Source organism: Apteryx mantelli, chromosome 1 (assembly GCF_036417845.1).
Source record: "Apteryx mantelli isolate bAptMan1 chromosome 1, bAptMan1.hap1, whole genome shotgun sequence".
Lineage (NCBI taxonomy): Eukaryota > Metazoa > Chordata > Aves > Apterygiformes > Apterygidae > Apteryx > Apteryx mantelli.
In genome coordinates this window covers 177,113,971-177,128,547 of record NC_089978.1, presented here as the reverse complement: position 1 = coordinate 177,128,547, position 14,577 = coordinate 177,113,971, and the positions used below count along the sequence as shown (strand labels likewise).

Genomic DNA, 14,577 nt, shown 5'->3' with positions numbered 1-14,577 from the left:
CCTGACAAATCTGAGTTGTAGCGGCTGCAAGGCTATAACTCACAACACAAGCATTTACTACAGCTACTAAAGATTAAAATCATATCACGCTCCAGATCCTTAGAATTTCTGTTTCTTTTAGACTCTGTATCACCTTTCTGCTGAATATTATTTCCCTTAGCTAATCTCCTGGATTTCACCAGGTGCTTTGCTTATGTGAAGCAAGGAAAGATTTAGGCTTAGACACCTGCTACTGCTCAATAGGAACGCCTCATTATGGGCTGAGCACAGAATGCCTCTGGCTAAGCGGCATACTGAACGGGGGTTCACAGATGCAGAACCTCCTCTCTTCTTCAGATTTCTAGCAAGAAATCTTTGAATAAAGGATCTATGCCCTCTTTCCCTTACTCTTTTGCACTCTTCTGTGAAGAGTCACCAGTGGAAGAGAAGCTTAACTGCCCACAAATTAGCAAGAAAAAGAAAGATTTTACTGTGTAGCAGGATCATTGCTGCTTTTGTCTTTCTGTTTGACCCAAGCCAAGTGCAGCCCCTTTTACTTCCTGAAGCCAACATTTAAGGTACAGAATCTATTCTTTAAATGATTACACAATTTCTCTCTCTTTTTCACCCCTATCATATGATATTGCAAAGCCCTTCTGCAGTTTGTCCTCAAGCAACTGTTTCCTTTTCCTATTCCAGTAGCTGCTTTATTCCCTCCTCTGTCTTCAAGAACCTTCTCACTGATTCATCCCTACCACCTCCTCCTTCCAATCACACAGCTGAATCTCTCTTCTTCCTCTTTTCTCCAGCCACTGACTAATAGGTATACAAGTATGCCCAGGCTGTCAGGTAACAATCAAGTCTTCTATCATGTGACAGTTGGGAGATGCACAGAAAATCACACGGAGAAAAAAATGCTTTTTCACACACGCTATACTTCAAACCTCAGGCCAGATATGGAGACTGAACTAAGGTGTTTCTTTGTCTTTAAATTCTAGTATATTGAAAAATAATATTATATTGAAATGTAATATTGAAAGAGAATATAATATTGAAAAATAATATAATATTATTGTTTTAACTGAAATATGGTAATGCATATTTTACTTCCTAAAAAAGGTCAAGGTAATTGTATATATTTATATATTTATTTAAAAAATAGAAGAAAAATATTAATTTTCTTTTTTCTTGATTTTCTTTTTGTGTGTAATACCTTATTTAGCCTACACAAACTAGTTTTATTTATTGTAATGCTAGTTAGAAACTCTTATCTGGGATAGACTCTGAACTTCCTCATACTTTTTTCTTCACTCCCACCATTAGATCTTTAATTTAAATGATCCCTAACCTGTTGTGAATATTAGAGCAACAGCCAAAAGAACCAGTAGCTACAGGCCTTCATCTTGCTCTCCTTGAAGTCAATGACAATACTCCTAGTCATAACTTTGAAGAGAACACAGGTCGTAAGGAAGCCAAACCAGGTACTCTTAAATCTATAGGAGTTTTGCAGTAGACCTCAGTGGGAGCAGAATTTGGGCCTCAAGGAATAGATATTGATTAAAGTTAGAGTCAGTGACATTAACTAGAAAATTGGTGAACCTAAAAAAGAATCTTTATAAGCTACATACCTGAGGCAGCGCTGAGTTAAGCTGTCGCTGGAGGGAGTCTCTGTCATAGATGACATCCTGTAGGCGTTGCTGTGCAAGTGACAGGCTTTCCTGTGTCTCCCGAAGAGTGTCAAGGAGACGGTCCCTTTCATCCAGCATGTTCACCATCAGCTGCTCAAAGTGAGAATCAGAGTCCGAGCCGCTACTTTGGGACCCCCGTTGACTCATCGGGGTGTCCTCGTTTATCGTTGGCATCACTTCACACATCATTTCTTTAAAAAAACAAAAATCAAGGAAAAACTTCAGTAGAAAAACATTTAAGGGGATTTATAAGAGAAATTAACTCTGTCACATGGACACAGTTGGGAGATTATTGCATCGTTCCCCCCCTCTCAACTTTGTGCTTTCAATGTTAATCAGATGGTCGATAGGCAGGGATTAAATACAGTGACTAATTCCACACAGCAAAGATTCTGAATGTGCTTGCTAACCGAGAGAAGAGGAACTGGAGGGAGATACAAGATAACAAAATATTTCAAATTATTAATAGTTTTGTACAAATAATACTCCTTTAAAATAACAAAAAAGACTTTCTCTGCAATTGTCGTTTCCTTTATTGTTGATTTTCTCCTCTCTCTTATTTAATGTCATTGTTGAATTGTTTGTATTGATGACAATGACTGCCATCAATTGCTAGATTTTGCCCTGCTCTAGGCATTGCTACGGTACAGCTCGGGCTAACCATTGATCCAGTATCACGCTGCCTTAACAATGCCAGGTTAATCTATTTTTCAGTCTAGTTATTTCCACCCTCAGGGGAAATTATTCTCCAGTGAGCTTGTTCAGTAAGAGGTCAAGAACTAGAAACTCTCTTCTAATTACCATCCCTGTGATATCTTGTGCAAATTGAATTACTAAGGACAGAATCACTGTTGTTTGTTTCCTAAAAACAGTCCTGAGTACAGCAAATAATATTGCCTGGTCCCATTCTTCAATTAAAAAGCTTCTTATTTGAACCTCAAAACGTCAGTTTGTGCTTGCATGTCAGCTTATGCTATAAGATATTGGGTTCATCAGATGAAAAAGAAGAACAAAGCATGAAAGTAAAGCTATAACAGGCCTCAAAGCTCAGATTTTAAAAAAATCAAAAAAATTATGTTTATAAATTATTGAAGAAATGATATGATACTATAGAAATAGAAGGATGAAATCACTTGAAGAATCAGAACTTGTTTTTCTAGTATGGCCAAACAAGTATATACATATTTTAGTTTTAATTTCTGGAAATTCTCTTATTTTAGCAACTATTGGAAGCCTTTTATCTCAGCAAGTGGAATCAAAGCGTTTTCAGTTCATCTACTGAAGTTAGAATATTTTAATTAGGAGTTTGCTGTGGACCTTATACAAATGAGTTTTGTCTACAATACATATGATTAACGCACTTCTATTTTAAGTATGCCATCATATAAGAGTATCACCATTTCACAGTCCCAATACTATGCTGGATTAGCTCTACATATTCCTAAATCTGGTGTACTTTCCTAAGTAGGAAAATGGAATTTTTAAAAGTGGAATTTATGAAAAATGGAAGATCTGGCTGTTACAGAACTTAACCTAAAGACATACAGCAAATAACAACAAGGGTTAAGATATCTGTGCTTACTTCATTAAAACTAACTACCCCCTTCCCCATCTCTGTCGCAAGCAGGTAATATCAATTGCTTGCTGCTAAGATTTACTGGGAAAATGACCTAGCTTTGCTAAGATTAGCTGGCCTTGACCATATTCTAAATGCTCATGCAGAATCTGGTATTCTTAGTTTTCAATTCTTCAGCAGATGTGAATAACTAGCAAACTTGGTACCAACCACATTAATATTTCAGTGTGAATTATCAGCTACTACTGTGTAGCTTTCACAGATAATAGTTTCACTACTGAGGTCTCCAGCAGATCTTGATCCTGATTTTAAAATGTCTGGATTGGAGGCAAGGTAAAGGTTGTTTACAGCTATTGTCAACCTTGGCAATTAATTAGGTGCAAGAAGAGCAGATAGTAGCTTAAAGTGATAGGTGCTGAGGCGCCTCACATCTCCAATATATTTGGATCAGGTAAATTTACTCAGGATTATCTGACCCAATGCCACGTATCTCCATTACACGAGGTTCAAAATTTTCTATCCCCAATAGCTTTGCATCTTAAACTACAGGGTCCACTAGGAAGCACTACAATGTCCTTTCATCTCTCTATTGAGATGCTGTTAATACATCAGTGCCTCCATAACCAGTTTTCAAACTTAATGTTTGAAAAAATTTGCACCATTTCCAACTGATCTTTATGGTACCTACCACTTCCTCTTCTGAGTATGGACAATGTGTAGTGTGAGGCACCATAGATGAGTACTGCCAGACTAAACTCTGCAACTGCACTGCCAGAAGGACAGCTTGAATAAACCAGAACCTACCCTCCTACATTTTGTTTTCCCTGGAGAGGCAGAAAACCTTTCAGGGAATTCTTGCTAATGCAACTGCTTTGTCCACTATCCACCCTGATCTTTTCATACCTTAACTGGTATGCAGCAGGTGGTCAGAGACCAAGATCGGCATGTCCAGTCCCCGAGCAAAGACCAAAAACAACCATTCACATTGTCACTGAAACTTTCCTGCCTCAAGATGGCTCATTAGCATCCTATGGAGCACCTCCTGCCCCAGAGGACTCTCATGGGTGAACCTTCCATCATTCAAGAAATTACTTCCCATCTCCTGCAGATCAGGTTTAGGGTCTGAATGGCAGGGCATGCCGTGAGTGCTGTGAAGTTAAACCACTATCACTGAGTGAAAACATGGATCCACAATAAAACCTGGGGATTATCACAATGGGACCATTAGTTTCCAAAGACCCACACATGAAGAAGGTGCATAACTGAGCAAGGCCATGAAGCTGAACAAAAAGAACTCTTCCAGCAAATCAGTAATGCGTCAGTACAACCAAACAACAGCAACAAACTTTTATTTGGTAGGGGACTAAAACATACTGAATTTGCTAACCTGGGCCGGCTACAACAGACGCAGACACAATGCCTAGGAACATGGAGATGACTTGATGGTCATGGAATTCTCTGAAGCCTACCACCAGAGCTTGGTTGTCCAGCACAACTTGGCTGGACAACAGGCTATATAAACAGAACAGAAAGAGACCACTGTGGTAACAGCAGTCCTTTGTTTTGTTTTCTGTATCCTGCACAGAATAGAGGCAAATTGAAATCTTCTTGCTTCAAGTGCACTGGCAAAGTGGATGAGGCTATTAAGATGGGTGGGTCATCCTGCCTGTTTTTGGTGTGAACGTGCTGTACACCATTCTTCTGCTCATTCAGACTAAGGAGCTGTTCTGGTTTGTTTGCAGTACGGTTTGCACTAAATAGTAAGGGGCTACCCCTCCCCTCACAACAAGTTACCTCATCTCTTACTGAGTAAGGCTATGGGAGACTGTGGACCTTATATTCTGTCAGAAATAAATGACACAGAAGCGACTTCTTTCCTCATTCCCAAGCCCATGTCGCACGACAGATCCCTTGCCTGAAGGCTGTCACTGGACCACAAAACTGCTTGCATCTTCTGAATGCTTGTGTCTGCACCAACCCCTGAACCTGAAGGGCTCATGCCATGCAGGATCTCCATAGAAGCAACATGTATGCCCATGGACAGGCTCTTCAGAAGACTAGTGGTGCAATTTAACATGCTTGCTGGTGTTGGGGGGAAGGAAACCTGTGTGTGGACAGCTGTTGCTACCTCAGCAGCTTGTAATCAAAATTAATAGAAAATCTCTTTCTGCAGTTAATTACAGCAATGTGAGAGAAAATATATACATGGTTGTGGGGCAGCAATGGGATCCACAGGTTGAATGTTCATGGCACTATGACCATGTCTTCTCCCTATAAGCTGCTGCAGTCAGGGAGGGGAGTGGACCATGTGGGTGTGCTTATTTTGAAAGCCTGGGAGGGCTGTGTTATCCTGACATGGCACAAGTAACCAACTTGGACTATGAGTAAGACAGCAGAGAAGGCAGGGAGTGGGTAGGCAGTTTCTGAGGTAGGCAGTTGCTATTTGGATGTTTTCTCCCACAGCTCATGGCCCCAGGAGAACTGCATTAAAAGGTACAGTGGCTCTTGCAGTCAGTTTGGTGATGTACATTGCTTTCCTTCAGTTCTGAGATCAATGCCATTATTCCACTGGAACCACACACATCCTCTCCCTTTCCCAACCTTCAGCTTAGAGACAAATATAGAAAAGCAGTATGCTACCCCAGGCTGCACCAAGACAGCTCACAGAGGGTGCCAAAAAGGGGTGCATTGATGGTTGCAGTGGTGGGGAACAGGGGGAAATGGAATCCTGGGCCATATGAAGACATGGCTTTTTCCTGGGAGCCAAGGATAGGGCCCTGGAACAACTCTGAAGGGAATCCTGCTTCTCAGAATGCTCCTGGTCATCAACCCACGAAACAGAAGCAAAATTTCAAACAACTGCAGGTTTATGGTGGGGCTCCCAAACATAGATTTCCTTCAGGTCTTCATGAAAGGCACACATTTGCCATGCTGCCCCTGATTTACTATGATTTGTGTCTTGCCTTTAGAAAAGCAGCCTTAAAAAAAAAAAAGAGAGAGAGAGAGAGAACAAAACCCCTCTTCACCTGGCCTTTATTACTCTTATACCTGGCAGCAGACGGGATGCTTTCAATCTCCTGAGGCTGCCACCATTTAATACTGTCCCCAAGAAATGCTGGCCTTCTTCCAGCACACATTCAAGAATAGAGCCATTTCCCCAGAACTATACTGCATCCTGTTGAATTTTCTGCGTGATAGAGGAAGGAGTCAAAATATCAACAGAATTTGAAGAATTTAAACAGAAAGAAAAAAGGAAAAAAAATAAAAGGGAGGTTCATGAAGAGGGGCTGCAACATAAGATAAGGCAGGTAAAGCAGAGAAAGGATTTTAAACCCACAGAAGTAAATAGAGGGGTAAGTGACAGCAAACAGAATGATCACAATTTAGTAGTAGAAGATTGGAAGCTGAGGGCAAATAGGAAGGCACATACGTACCTGGTTCTTTATACGGCAAGTGAACCACATCAGGGAGTCTTGCAGTTTCCAGAGCTTTCTGATAGAGAACATGTATTAGGCAACCCTTGGTTGACCACATGATGATGTGGTTCACACATGGGGTCAGGACATTAGGCTTTGGAGCAGGCTTCCAGTTTAATTATGACTGAAAAGAATTTAGTTTGCATACACCAAAAGCACATAGAGATCCAAACCAACACAATGCAGATGGAAACAACTGAGGGATTCACATCAAATCATAAAACTAAAATAGTACTGCTCTGTGAAATTAGCTCCAATTGCTAATGTGGTCATAGCCTGAGTGACCTTAATTATATTTTTAAATTTCTAATGGTGGGGAGGGGGACAACTTTTATTTTTCTTCTATGCAGCTTTTGAATTTAAAGCCTACTGTTGGTGATCAGAAAAAAATCAACCCCCCATCAATTTTCTTTTCTGGTTTCATAACATAATCAACTAAAATAATTCATAGACTGAAATCAGAAGGAATCACTGTAACTACGTACTCTTGACCTGCTAATCACAGACCAGCAGAGAACTCAGCAGGATTAACAATGGACCATCTTTAAAATCCCATTTTGTCCTCCCACTCTTACCGCTTCAAAGACTGTTTAGGCTCATTAGGACTTGATTTTCTAAAGCATAACTTTTGAATAGACTAAATATAGTCATAAACTGACATCTAGATATTCCATGTTTTCTAATTGGGTTTATCAAACAATGATTTGAGATGCTGCTCCCTTGCCATACAACGAACTGCCTATAACTATATAACCAGAGAGAGACCAAAAAGATCTAAGATCATGAAAAAAATTCACAGCTCCCTACTTTCCTGAATTTTTTTTATAGAACTTAATAGGTCGTTAGTTCCTCATTCAACTCTATGCACACACTGAAATTCAGACGCAAAAATATGTTCATCCAGTCTATGCAGATATTTTAATCTCTCCACTGGGTCTGCATGTACCAGCTGCTATGCTAAGATTTTTGTTATCCCAGAGTAATACTCTTTTTAATAATCAATACATTCATATCAACTACTACAAGGCAATTACAGTTACATATCTTTGATGAGTCCTATTACGGAAAAAGAATTCTGAGTTGATAGTAACAGCAAAAGAAGGATAAGCAAAGACAAACAACAGTGTATCTGAAGCATCAAAATCCCTTCTGTGAAGCTTGCAACAGAAAACTTGAACTGAATTGCCACAATTCTAAATTATAAACTAACTTCTGTGACAATTTTCAGTTAATACAATGAAATATAAGCAAAACTGGAGTGTATAAATATCTGCCTTGAACTTCAGAAATTTACAGTGACCGTTGAATCCTTTTTTTTTTCTCTCCTCTCCTCTAAACTAACCCTGAGCAACCCCATCTTATTTCAACATTGGCCCTGCTTTGAGCAAGGGACTGGCCCAGATGATCTCCACAAATGAATTATTCCATATTTCTGGAGAGAGCTTTAAGTTCAAAGAGCTTGCTCATTTATCACAGCAATTCTGAAATTTAACATACATTTAAATGAGGCTGGAGGGAAATTTGAAATAAATCAAAAAAAAAAAAACCCACCCCACACATTGTGGCTCAATTCATCTAACTCATAAAAAATACCTTGAGTTCTCTAGGATTGCCTGCCCTGTGGAGAAGTTGGGACTCTATATTCTTGGAATAATTGTACAAAAAGTAAAAAAAATTCTCTTTTAAAAATTAAAAATAAACCTTGATTAAAAGTATGGCCACATTTTCAGATAGTACTAGTTACATTAAATGTCTTAATTTCTGAGTGATGTTTTGGACACCTGTAAGTGGTTCTGCTTTTCAAAATATGCTGAACTATAGAAATCTGAAAACACAACCTTACTAGGATACAAAATGAATAATTACATTATAGGCATCCAAAATGTAAATAAAAATCACTGGTTATTTTTGCAAACACAAGCAATTATTCTTTGTCAGAAGACATACACAGAAAGAATAAACTTAAATTTTACACTGGATGCTAAAATGTAAGGTCTCAGAACATTTTAGCTTTTAAAGTTTGAAAAGTGTTTCTTATAAATGAATTTTTAATGTCCCTGCTTACTTTCCAGCTTTACTCATCATTCAAATATCTCAAACAAGATAGATTTGAAGAAAGATTTTAATGCTTTAGACTTTTTCACCCACCCAGTGAATTATAATAAAACAAATATTGAAACAAATATGTCTAGAGTTAAGATTAAAAAGCTGCTAAAGCCTAGCTCTGCAGGGGAATACATATGTGCTGAACAGCAGTAGTTTTACTTAAGTTGTATACACTTTTTCTAGAATTATAGGAGAAGAAACAGTAAATATAAATAAATATTTTTCCCCAAAATTCAATCACTGAAATTGTTCCTATTCAGGGTCATGATCTATTATCAAGTCAATGTTTACAACACACCTAAATGCTCTCAGTACATTTAGGAAGTTGCCCTAATTTTAAAGGGTACTTTATAAACCCATAGTAGGATTTCTTTTGTTGGAATTTTCTGACTATGCCATTAATGGGAAATGTGAACACATTGTATTCTCATCCAGAAAAACAAAAATCTTCCTAACACCATTCTTTCCCTCAAAAAAAAAAAAAAGCACATGCACAAAGAAAACCCCAAACCAAAGACTGCTTTCTTTTCTAAAGGAAGATACATGGTGTTGAATGCAATTTGTAACCAACTGGAAAAAGTCAGTTTTGCAGGTTCTGAGTAAATTCCCAATGAAGTCATTTAGTAAGGACTCCTATACTAAGATTCTGGTCACATGAGAGGAGGAAGAAAAGATGAAGAAGGAGCACTTCAGGCATTCAATTTTGTTTCCTAATTTGATACCTCAGATCATACCAAATTATATACCAGTGGTGCCCAACCATCCATCTAGGAACTCCATGCAGGTCTTTATGCTGGTAGGGGAGAACTGCAGGCTGTAGACCCCAGAAAACTGAGCCAGGAAAGAGTTGGGGGAGGAAGGGAAGGTGAGAGGGAATAGTTAGCAAAGATCTTTGTTAACCATTCTCTTTCTCAGGAGTAGGTGAGAAACAAGCCAGATAGTCATAGTACAGCAGACCACTACTAACTGCTAGCTATCTTGCTCTGCTAGGACATGACTGAAGAAATGCTCAGTTATATATGAGGGAGCACAGACTACCAAGAACACACATAGAGGGAGCTGTGGTTTGTTCCAGAGGGTGTGTAGGTGCTCCAAGTAGTGGATCAAATAACTCTGTTCCATATCTTCAAGACCACAGCAATCCGTGAAAACAGAATAAACCTTCAAGTACATTATGCTGTGCAATACTTCCTCCTACACAGACACAAACGCAAAGAAGAGGAAAGAGCAGAGGCTTAACAATGTGATAGATGCCTCATTAATACCTAAATATTGTATACCTATAAACTCAAAGTAAAAAAAAAAACAGAAATTTTGTGTTCCTTCCCCCCCAAAAAAGTTGACTTGCACTATAGTAATATAACTTAATGCTTGAACCATCTGAGGCAACAAGACTTTTGAAATGTGTTTTCTTCAAAAACAAAACCAAACCCCCTATTGATACTGAACTTAGTATGTCTACAGTTAAAAGTTTACCACTTTACCAGGATTCTAAACATGAGTATAACAATCTCTCAATGCAATATACATTTAGTTTAGGTCAGCAGCTGTTTACTGTTAATACACAAACGCTGTTGCTCACATTCATCAGGAGCCACACAGCAGGCATTACAACTCCCTTGCTCAGGAAACGCACACAGTACCCAAAACTCAAGCACTTCAACAGAAGCTGAACTTGTGTAGCACCTTCTAACTATTCCAAACCGTCTAAGAGGTTTTGAGGGAAAGGGGTATACTAACAAATTACTGCTTCTCTTAAAATCCATGAAGACAGGCACTCAGGCAAAATGAGTTCTTCAGAATTCTTCTAATTTGAAACAAATAAGACCATCTGTGTTTTTAACATTATGCATTTACTTTTAATAGTATTTCTAGACCTCAGGTGCTCAAGTATCATAGACATACACAATGACAGCTTGTGAAGCAAATCGTTAAAGATCTCTAAATACATTTTCTTCATTGTCCATTGTGTATCTGATACACCATTTATGGCAAAAATTATTTCAGGTTGATTGATTCCTATTTCAGTATTTTCTTCAAACATTTCCAAAAACTGCTTAAGTCCACGGAAACACTATCATGGACTTCAGTGGGTTTGGATCAGTCTCTTTGCAGATGGTTGGAAAAGTCACTAACATAGGCAAGCCACTAGCCTCCTATCATTTTATTACCTCCAAATTGGAACATATAAATCAAAAGTATCTTATATATTATGCTTAATTAATGAGCACACTGGATGTTATTTTACAGTGGCTACAATATTATGAGAAATCATGAACAGGTTTCCCCTCGAATCACAAAGCACTTAACTGGTAAAAAACAACCATTATTTAAAGTGATTTGTTCCTTGAGAGGGGGAAAATGTGGTTCGTTGTCACTGCATTAAAGGTTTTTCAGGTTATATGAAAAAATGTCAGAGCAAATATAGTGTTAGCTGCATTATGTCTCCATCAAGAATGAACTGAATATTAGCTCAATTAGGAATACTGAGGCTCAGTTTAGACATCCAGATGAAGTGAATGGACAAGAACTGCAACAAACAGCATAGAGTACATGCCCACCCTTGGTTAGAGTTATATAAGGCTTCTTTTCAGGAGCTGTTCCACTAAACTGATAGCAATTCTCTTTCTTTTATCTACTGATGCTGATAACCATGTACAGACCAGGTGTGAAAGTGCATCCTTAATATTGACTTTTTTTCTAAATTACTTTCAGAAAACAAACTACTTGAAATATCTGTTACATATATTCTGTAAAGGAGGGGGGAAAAGTTGTCATCTTTCTTCTCATTGGACCCCACCCTATTTGACATCTTCTGTTGTCTCGCTTGTCCAAGACTCTGGGAATTATTTATTTATTTTTGGCTCTGTAACAAACTGTACAGAATGCTATGACAAATATCTTCACTTTCTCATGTAGTCTGGGAATAATTTACCAGCTGGACTTACTTGGGCAGGTTGTGGGAGTGAGAAGGAGAAATAATATTTGGCTGTTGCCTGACAAAGGCTTTCAGACAAGCATTCATTTTGCTCACCTTGAAGGCTACCACCTTCTAGAAATGTGAATCTTAATTTTATTTCTTCACTTTTTTGTCCACTTTTGGTTTTAAAAGCTTGTTTTCTGTATATTCAGATGTTTGTTTTGCACACCAAGGTTGAGGAGTCATTTCAAGTTACTTATAATTTTTGCTGCAGGAAAAAGAAGTAGAAATCTTAACTACCATACATTCTAGCCTGTCCATAGTGACATCAGCTTGAAAACTCATTTCATTGGATCATTCTGGATATTTTGCATTTATAAGCTATTTTTCCCCCCAAATGTTATATAGATTTAGTGGCTGATAAAGCCAGTTCTTATTGCAATTACGTCTTTTCAAATGCTCTCAGCAAGATTGCTCTTAAGCAGCGCACTGTAATTTCATAAGGAAAATCCTTCCTATTGTCTGAGTTGCATTACATGCATATTTCTCCTCCTAGTTAACTCCTTACCTGCCAGAGTCTTCACTAAACTATGATATCACCTTTAACAGAAGCATCTTGCACTCTTTCCACACAGGAAGGGTGATGAACACAGTGCCTTAAAAAAAGGACTTATTCCAACCATTTATTCTATATGTCATCCCTTCAGCCTTGAAACTCCCTCAACCACACTAAAAAAGAAGTTGGCCTCATGTTTTTTACTCTGAAATTCCCCAACTCCCAACTCCTATTACAGAAATGCATTTAAATAATACCAGACATATGACAGCAAGCAGCAGATAGCAAGATTTTGCATTTGCACATCACCTCCCAAAGGGCGCAGAGACTAAGGAGGGAAGGTCTAACTCAAAAATAGAGGGTTCAGTACCTAGTGGCTTTTATTTCGGCGTCTGCTCTTTCACTTGATCAATAACAACCGCAGTCTCCACCGGCTTCGAGCAGGGACTCACACAGCCGAGTGCTCCTGGATCGTCTTCCTAGCAATGGTGACACAGGCGTTGCTCCGAGGAACCCCAAGCCCCTGCACCTGTCCTCCGGCAAGACTGGCTGCTTGACACCTCGGCATTTTCTTCCATCACTTCGTCAGCTGCCAAGAGGAGAAGCGTCCATGGGAAAAATGGCATATTACAAATTTTGCTTTGGGAAGCAGAGCTCGGCTCAGACCATTGTCGGGAGCAGGAGGGGGGGGAGCGGCTCTTAAAGCTCCAGCAGCCCCTTTCAAGCAGCAGCATCTTTACAGCTGGAAGAAAGCGATTACAGGGGGGAGGGGTCGGGGCGAAAGCATCTTTCTTTTATTTATCTTCTTTTGTTAACTGAATAATATCTGGCTTTTCTGGTTATTCAGTGCCTCCCAGGCTGATTATGCCTCTGTGCATGACTGAAGTCCACACACACGCACGACCGCATGACCAAAAGCAAACGCTGATTTCTGCTTTACAGAAAGAAACCCTCTGCCTGCAGCTCATCCCTGCCTGGCAGAGCCTGATCTCGGCGGAACAGCGCAGGAGCCGCGGCCCCGAGCCCCGGGAGTTGCGGCGGTAGGAGCCGGGAGAGTCACGGCCAGTCGCTGCACGCGCTCCGCGGCGCAGAGCGCGCGCCGACAGGCAGGTCCTGGGCGGCTCTGCTGCGCGGGGCGAGCTACGCCCGTGCTGCTCCCTCAGCCCTCCTCGACGGACCTGGCGCCGCTGTCAGGCGCTGTGCTACCCCCTACTCCTGCCTAACTACTAAGTGATGTCTGTGTTTAAAGTGGGATGACATCTCTCAACTACTATATCCTGTAATTTGAGGAGTTCAGGGAAACGCTATTTTATCTCATCTAATCGGATATATAGTGTAATAAAACGTATCATCTGCTGTAATTCGACCATGACAAAGCAGCGATAATATCTACTATAATCTGACTAGTCCAGGCACGTAATTAATATTTATGAATTTGGAAACGCTAGGAGTGAGCAAGCGTCCTCGCCGCAGGTCCGAAGCCCGGACGCGCGGCATCCCCGTGGGCCCGCTGCGGCCAAGGGCCAGGGCGGAGAGCGGGAGCGAAGGAGGGAGGCAGCGGGCGCGGCGGGGGCGGAGGGAGCGGCTACGGCGCTGCTGCTGCTGCTGCTCCGCGCTTTCCCAGTCGGCGGGGACTTCCCCTGGAAGCCGCTGCAGTGGTTTCCACCAGCCCTTAAATAAATTCTGAAGTAATCACGTCTGCTCCCCCTGCCTCACGCACGCGGCTCCCCAGATGCAGCTGCTGCTTCGCAGCTCGCAGGGCGCTAATTCCCTCACGCCCACTCCTTAACAAGAAAAAAAAAAAAACACACACACACACCGAAGGCGAGAGCCAGAGAGAACCGCGGAGACTAACCGGAGAGCGGGGCTCCCGCCTTTCCCCTCAGCGCGATCGCTTCGGTCGCTAACGGCCATTGGAAAGGGCGGGCGCGTGGCCGGCCGTTGGTGCCCCGAGGCTCGACTCGGCCGTTGGCGCCCCCCTCCCCGTCCCCGTCCCAACGGCTGCGGCGCGCGCAAGCCCAAGGTGGGAGGGGCCGGGGCGGAGGCTGAAGGCTGGCGGTCGCAGTCCGCTGAGCCGGTAGAGCGGCGGGGCTGGGGAAGGGGTTGTGGGGCCGCATCCCCCAAACGCCGCCTGGCATGGCGGTGTGTGCCTTCTGCCCTCGGCGGGAGAGCGACCCGAGAGGGGGTTTCCCTTCTCCCTGCTTCACGCACACAGGGTCGGCGGCACCCGCACCCTCGGCCCCTGTGTGTGACCTTTCCCAACTACTCCTGGGCCA

General features: G+C 41.2%; 1 protein-coding gene across 1 annotated transcript in view; it reads right to left on the bottom strand.

The window, feature by feature from the left end:
• PPFIA2 (PTPRF interacting protein alpha 2) overlaps positions 1-14,266 on the bottom strand; it is a 363,489-nt gene extending 349,223 nt beyond the window's left edge. The window contains exons 1-3 of the mRNA XM_067312975.1: positions 14,157-14,266; positions 12,672-12,890; positions 1,608-1,858 (exon numbers count right to left, since the gene is read on the bottom strand). Of these exons, the coding sequence (XP_067169076.1) occupies positions 1,608-1,856 (249 nt within the window). The 5' untranslated portion in view covers positions 1,857-1,858; positions 12,672-12,890; positions 14,157-14,266. The remainder of the gene's footprint in view (positions 1-1,607; positions 1,859-12,671; positions 12,891-14,156) is intronic.
• Between the last annotated feature and the right edge of the window lie 311 nt (positions 14,267-14,577).